At 31.9% G+C, this 7,264-nt stretch overlaps 1 protein-coding gene across 1 annotated transcript; it reads right to left on the bottom strand.

Moving 5' to 3' along the window:
• Positions 1 to 4,533: 4,533 nt before the first annotated feature.
• On the bottom strand, positions 4,534 to 6,969 carry LOC131056161 (GDSL esterase/lipase At5g55050-like). Its single transcript, XM_057990513.2, has 5 exons — positions 6,720 to 6,969; positions 6,502 to 6,620; positions 5,248 to 5,484; positions 4,892 to 5,150; positions 4,534 to 4,781 (listed from the first exon to the last, which is right to left on the bottom strand). Exons 1-5 carry the CDS (start codon positions 6,967 to 6,969, stop codon positions 4,534 to 4,536), a joined length of 1,113 nt encoding a protein of 370 aa, XP_057846496.2.
• Between the last annotated feature and the right edge of the window lie 295 nt (positions 6,970 to 7,264).

Genomic DNA, 7,264 nt, shown 5'->3' with positions numbered 1-7,264 from the left:
TTCATTTAATTTATACTAAAACATGTCCATAAATTTGAAATATTAACTAATTTTGTTAATTTAATAACTTTTTTATTTTAAAGAATTTTGGAAAAAAAATTATGTCATCAATCTACACAAAATTATTTTGTATTTAAAAAAAAAATCAAAAAATTTCAAGTTCACATCAAATTATGTGGGTTGTACACGTCAAATTTTTTAAAAGATAATTATGGCCATTAAAAAATTAATTAAAAAAAAATATTAGAAAAAAAAATACAAAAAAATATGCTCATCAATATTTAGTGTGTTACAAACGATTTCCCAAAATGGTTTGAGAAAATAATTTTAATTGTGTAAAAAAGTGAGGGTCGTACACATGCATGGTATGGTCCTGAAACAAGCATTTTTAAAACATAGTTTTCAGAACTCCATTCAAAAAGTTATTTTTTATTATGTGGGTATTAAAATAAATTACATATTTGGAAAGTACACTCAGAGGGCTATCTTTTATAGTACTGACTTTTTCCAAGATTCAATCTCTAAGTGTTTCAAAATTTAAGCTCAAATGAGACAAAATTTGAAAATCAGGGAAAACACTTCCACTTTTTGGCCAAAAAGTGGACTCATCTTCTTGCATTGACCCAGACATGGACTTGAAGTGACTCTATTGAGGAGAAATGAACCCAAATTATTAATCAAGAAAGGATAAATTTTCCTGTGACATTGAGAAAGACATACCGGTGTTACAACAAGAGGCTAAAAAATATTGTGGAATGTGTGGATGTGAGATTCGGTGACTTAGAATGGAATCTGAATGAGGCTATACCTAAATTTCAGATTGAGATAGAAGTTGTTCCAGTTGTTTTAGAAAAGTAAGTTGCTCTCGAAGAGAAAGATCATACAATTGTAGAAGAAAAAGAACTTGAACAAACTCCTAAGACACCAAAAAAATAAAAATAAGGAAGACTCATTCAGAGGAACAAATTATTGGAGACAAGAATAAAGGTGTTCAGACAAAAGGACTTGCAGAAACCCTTGAACAAGAAAACTATTGTTTCTTATCTTAGGTCAAATTAAATAACTAAAGACTTTAAAAAACACCCGATCTATCGAATTATAGAGTTTTAGGAGTTGATCCTTTATGGTTAGAGAGTTTGAAGTGACATAGTGGTAATTGTGCTTGGTAATCAAGTGGGTTGTTGTTTCAATTTGATGCACCAAAGGTTTTTAATGTGTTATCACTAGAGGCAGCAAAATGGATTACAATTGGGACTAGATAAGGCTACATTAGGAAATGCATAGCATATTCTTTCTTTTGGAGTAGCTTGTGGGCTATTGGATTTGTGCTATTACACATTTAGTTAAGGGTACTATTTGTGTCCAACTTGCAGATGCAATGATCTCTATTTTAGATCAACATGTAAAAGTAATTATATTTGTAACATTGCATATAGTATTTATGGGTTTTATCTTAAAATTTAATAAAGCTATGTAAAATGAGATTCAATGTAATTTTCCTATATGGTTTTGATGTGTAAACATAAGGGTTATGCTATGTAAGTTTCATTCCAATTATTATACAATTTGATCAAAAGCTATGTAAGAGTGTTTAGAATCTTGATTAGGTCAAGTGCAAGTTAAGTTTTTTTAGTTTGAAGGTCCAAAATTCATATATCTATATTTTGGTGTGATTGGTGTCTTACCTATTGTGTTGGTACTTAGATCTTACAACGGAGGATTAGCGTCTCCTCTAGATTAGTCATTGCAAATGTATTAGGGGATTGGTGTCTCTTGTAGGTTGGTGCCATTAGTTTGTTATGTTATATTTTCTTTTAGTAGATCCAAGTGGCTATTCTCACAATGGTATTTTCCTTTTGGATTTCCACATAGATCTCAGGTTCATATGTGTGTTTATGTTCTTTATTTGATGTGCTTCTACAAGATGATTTGATGGTAAATCTCAATGTGATGTGTAGAAAAGTTATCATGATAATTAATGCTTAATCAAGATGAAATTTGTATATACTAATTCACCTCCCTCTCAGTATGTTGTGTGCCCTTTAGATGATTTATCTTAGACTCTATAGAAAGGACCTTCGTATTTGGAGAAAGACTTGTTGTGTCTTAAATGATGATTCTATTATGTTCCTTGTTTGTATTAGATTAATAATATTTATATTGGATTATTGGGATGAAGAATTATTTATGCTTATCACCAATTCTTTTGGATAATAATTTTTTATTGATTTGATCACTAAATTAAATTTTAAGCTATTCACTAAATTCAAAGTTCTTATGGAGAAAATAAGGAGATACCTACTAGGATTATCTTTCAAACTCAATGATTTGGTACTACCTTTATTGCTAAAATTGGGCCATGGTACGACTGATTTGTGAAGTAATAAAAATAACCAATTAATTTGAAGGAAAAAGGATCAAATGTCTATTCTTGTTGAAGATTACATTACCTCTTCTGATAAAGAAGAAGAGAAAGGAAAAATAGGGGAAGAATCCATGATAATGTATACCTCTCACAAGGGTTTGAGATTGGATTGTGGACCCACATGTGCTCTTATGTATTGTTCCAAATAAATAAGCCAATTAAAAAAGGATCTTTTATCTATAGTTAAATAAAAAATCATTGGAACAATTTAACATCAAACAATCTTAATTTTTTATTTGGTAGCTTGTAAGGGTTATTTGTATTTAGCTTTTTGTTGTTTAGTTATTGTTCCTCTTAGTTGTTGACAATGATTTTGTTGTTCTTAGTGCTTATCTTTCTAATTGTAAAAAGGTCGCCCTTTCAAAATCCTTATTTACTTAAAAAAAAAATACTTTATTATACTAAATTCATCTAGAGCATATTTGATTAATTTTCTAAAAAATATTCTATTCATTAATATATAAATGTATTAACATTTTAATATTAAAAAAAAAACCCTAAAACACTATATTATATTTAAATCTTTTAAAGTATAATTATTGAAAAAATCTACATTTGGTTAATTGATAACATCTTAATATTAAAGATAATCGATGCTCAATCGTAACTTCACCCAAATGTAACATTTTCTTGTGGTTAGTTTGTCAAAATAGATACCTAACCTGGGATTATCTATGCAAGCGTGACTTCCATGGACCTTCTATTTGTGTCTCGTGTGTTAATAGTGAGGAATATCTTCCTCATCTTTCCTTTCAATGTTCTTTCTCTAGGGAGATTTAGCATCTCTAGAGAGGAGTTTGGAATCAGGCCTATTTGCATGCATCCTTATTGGTTGACTTTCGGAGCCATTTGGGGAAGCCTCCAATTGAGACCTCCTTTCATCATGTAGCCTAGGTTCTTGGGCCTACAATCATTATATGGCATCTTTGGCTTCAAATAAATCATATGATTTTCAAAAAGTTAGATTAGTTGTTCAACAGTCATGGGGGGGAAATTGTTTTCTCTATTCAAGAGCCTATCTCACTAACTGTGGTCTACTATTGTGGCTATTTTTAGAAGGTAGAATTTTTCTAGTCAGGGAACTAGTACTTCTACTAGGCAAGATGTAGATTAGCTAGACAAGATATGAGGAAGATTGATCATGCGGGTCAATGGATTCCTCCTCAAGGAATTCAAAAAATAAACATTGATAGCTCTTCTCATAGGAATCCTAGTCATGCTGGCTTTGAAAATATTAGTAGAGATATTTTTGGTGGTGTTCAGTTTTCCTTTTCTATTTACAAAAGGCTTCACATGAATAACTTTGTGGGGGCTCTTCTCATCTTGTATGCTATGGAGAGGAGTTGTGTTGTTGTCTTGCAGAGAATTATCCATGAATCCAATTCACAAGTGGTGGTGAATATGTTAAATGAGAAACACCTAGATAATTCTTATTGGCATTTATCTATGGTTATTAGATAGATTCTAAGGCTGAGTAGGTCTTTAAAATATGTAACCTTTTCTCACATTTCCAGGGAATATTAGAGTGATAGATTGATTGGTCAAATGGGCATCTGAACGTATGCACCATTGAAATGTTGTGGATAGGAGTGATTGGCCTTTGGATTTATCACATAAGTTTGAGCAATTTAGTTGTGAAAAACAGGAATGTATAATTATTTGTGCTTTATAAACCTTTTGACTTTTCTTACTTCGTAACTTTTTTTTTGTGTTTAATAATTTTTTTTCCCTTTTGAAAAAAAATGGAGGTCCGCTTTGTCTTCAAAACCAACTCCGTTGGATTGTAAACTTATATTTATGCGAGGAACGTGTCAAACATGAGAAACTGACTTTAACTAATAAATACAGTCAAGACAAATGTACATTCTGATGCTCGAATAGACATATCCTACTTAGATGATATTTAATAAAATATTTCTTATTTAGCACAGAAAAACCTCATATAACATAACTGAATAGAGGCTTTGTATTCAGGAAATATGTTAAATTTATTCAAAAATGCTGTCTGGTATTCAACAGTATTGTAGAGAATGACAAACTTATTCTTTTAACTAAACTATATAATGCTGTCGCATATCAGAAAATCAATCAAAATGGCTTGTGCATTCTTAGTAACCGGAAGCATTAGTTTTCAAGACTAGTGTAGAGAGATTAATTGGCTGGATAAAAGAAGAATTCCCGCTCCAAATCTGGTGTGAAAACATGGCATGCACTTTTTCAGTGGGATGAGTTTTATCCCAGAACATGTATGCATTCGTATCATTGCAAAACAAATTCTGTGGAGTCGTCTTTCCACAGTTCACGTCTGCATTAAATAATCCTGATCCACAGCATGCTGTATTTGTATTCTTAAATCCTGCACCTCAAAAAAATCATTGATTTTATTTCACTTTTCAGTCACCCAGTCACTGAAACCTTTAAAAGAATGGTTTTATTCTTAAGGTAATGAGTAAGAATGTAACTTACCATAGGCTTCAGCGTTTTGAATTATGTTCATAAAATAATCATAAGTTTTTAGCTGGATGATGGTTACTCCGTCTAGTTTTTCCCTTAGTTGAGCCATAAGTGTCTTCAATGCAGTGTTATATGCTACAACTAGCTGGTTTACGCTCTCCAAACATTCACCTTTGGCTATGGAGTACCCAGACAGTCTGGTAAAAGGAGTACATCCCAAAACTGGAACATCCACTACTAGGAATTTCCTTGCACCAGCACGGTAAAGTCCCTGCCAAACCATATATCAATCAAGAACATTCTAAAACCATAATAGTTTTTTAAACTTATATGTAATACTATCTAAACTTAAGAGTTTCGTAACTTACAGCCATGTACTGATCAAATTTGGAGAGCAGCAATGTAACAAACTGTTGGGGAGTAGTAGTGTTTTGGAGTGTGCTGTTGGCAATATAGTCCGCAATATCGTTGCCTCCAATTGTAATGCAATATAAAGACTTGCTTATGTAGGATTTCGCTTTCTTAGCTCCAGATGGGTGTGTCTTCCTCAGAATATAAGAGGTGTGTTGGAATTGAAATATTTGGCGACTCATAGTGATGATATTCTGCAATTGAGATTTTATGAGTATAAAAGAATAAGAACCTTCAAGACAAATTATGAATGGAAAAGAATCACATGCATGTGTTCCTTTCACATAGCGCAGTTTCTAATTATATTTCATTAGAGTAGAAGATATTTTTTTGTTTAATTGTAAGAGTTCAGTAGTTTTAGGAAATGTTTTAACGTGATTAGTGGTATTTGATTTTGTGCCTACAATAAAAGGCTCTTACCAGTCGAACCAAGTCTTTAATCCAACTCCTTTAGGCTGTCTAAATGGTGATGTTATTTCTTATAAAAAAACAACTTATCATCACTGATAATCTAACTGATCAAAATGTATTATATTCTTATCTATTAAATTAGAGGAAGTTATCTGTAAATCCGATTTCTTCACATAGGTTTCAACTTTGAACCATAGGATAGATTCTTCATTTCTCTAACATTTGAGGCTATCTATTTTGACCATATATTTAGAGAATGGAAGGCTATTTTCTTTGTCCATATATTTAGAAAATATAATGGTATAGCAGATTGCTTTTTCAAATGAGTTTGAAAAGAAAATTGTCTATGATTTAAGATCATTGCCTTCTCACAAATCCTCTCAGCTTTTCCATTTTATTCATAATGACAAAATTATAGAAGAATAAAGGGTTTCCTCTTTCAGTAGTTATGGCAATTTTAATTATTCTGGATTCTAATGATTGATAATCTCATAGAAGAAACATCTTAACTTTTCCTTCCACTTACTTTAATTATAACCTTTGCTTTTGAAATTTACAAAATTATAAGATATAATCTGTTTCTATCATTGTAAAAAATTCCTTCCCTTTTATCCTTGATAAATTCAATGTATATTCTTCATGGAGAAGAGTAGAGTACACATTTTAGATGAAACAAAACAGCTATATTTATTTTCTATTAAAAAGAATCTATAGTTTAGATGATCAAAAATATATCTTTCTAAAATTCAATATTGAGTTTTTTGGGAAGGAAAATATATTGGAAGGTAAACAGAACAGACCCCTCCGGCCCCTGTTGAGTCGAGCAATCCACTACCCCCTGAGGCGAAATTGATCCCTTTCTTAAAATTTGCCTTTGGTTTCAGATATGGAGGGGCAAAGGGTAGCCTCAAGTAAGTAGCTGCAACCATAATTATACAGCAAACCACTTATTAATATTACTGGATAATCAGTAAGTTAAATTAAATTAGATCTGTATCTCATAATAAAGCATACCAACCGAGGAAGTCGAAAGCAGTGCGCCCATTAGTAAAACGACCAGTTGGGTAGTGGAAAAAGGACACGCCATAAGGTGTAAAGTTTGCACGCGCTTTAGAGTTAGGGATGTAATTATTGTTCCCTGCATCTCCTAGCGAATCTCCGAACACAAACATGGCTGGCACATATCCTCCTTTTTCAGCTCCAGCCAAAAAACTGATCATTGACAACCCAACAAAAATACCCAGCATTGATCTCTCTATTATCGCCATTACAAAAACTATATCCCAGCACTCCTCCTTAATCTGCAACTTATTCGCTAACTTATGAAAAAAATGTTTTTCACTATAAATAAGGCGTGCGTTCAAGTAGAAGTTTCCGTAAATATGTTGAATGATAGAAGCTGAGAAATACGACCACTTTCCTGTTCAAACTTCCAGATAAATATTAGATTGAAGCTGTCATTTAGAACTTTGATCATGTTGATAAGGTCAGTATAACGTACTACAAGGCTTAACACCATTGAAGCTTTCATACCTATGCTATTTTTCAACCTGTGTTATGTTA

Source organism: Cryptomeria japonica, chromosome 7 (assembly GCF_030272615.1).
Source record: "Cryptomeria japonica chromosome 7, Sugi_1.0, whole genome shotgun sequence".
NCBI lineage: Eukaryota > Viridiplantae > Streptophyta > Pinopsida > Cupressales > Cupressaceae > Cryptomeria > Cryptomeria japonica.
This window is presented reverse-complemented; position numbering and strand designations above follow the sequence as displayed.

Bases quoted from the DNA above. Each gene is read 5' to 3' on its own strand.
- LOC131056161 (XM_057990513.2), bottom strand. From the start codon at position 6,969: ATGGCGATAATAGAGAGATCAATGCTGGGTATTTTTGTTGGGTTGTCA. The intron at 6,621-6,719 runs GTTGGTATGCTT...TTATGGTTGCAG, and splicing joins CACTGCTTTCGACTTCCTCG to CTACTTACTTGAGGCTACCC. The intron at 4,782-4,891 runs GTAAGTTACATT...TTTGAGGTGCAG, and splicing joins TCAAAACGCTGAAGCCTATG to GATTTAAGAATACAAATACA.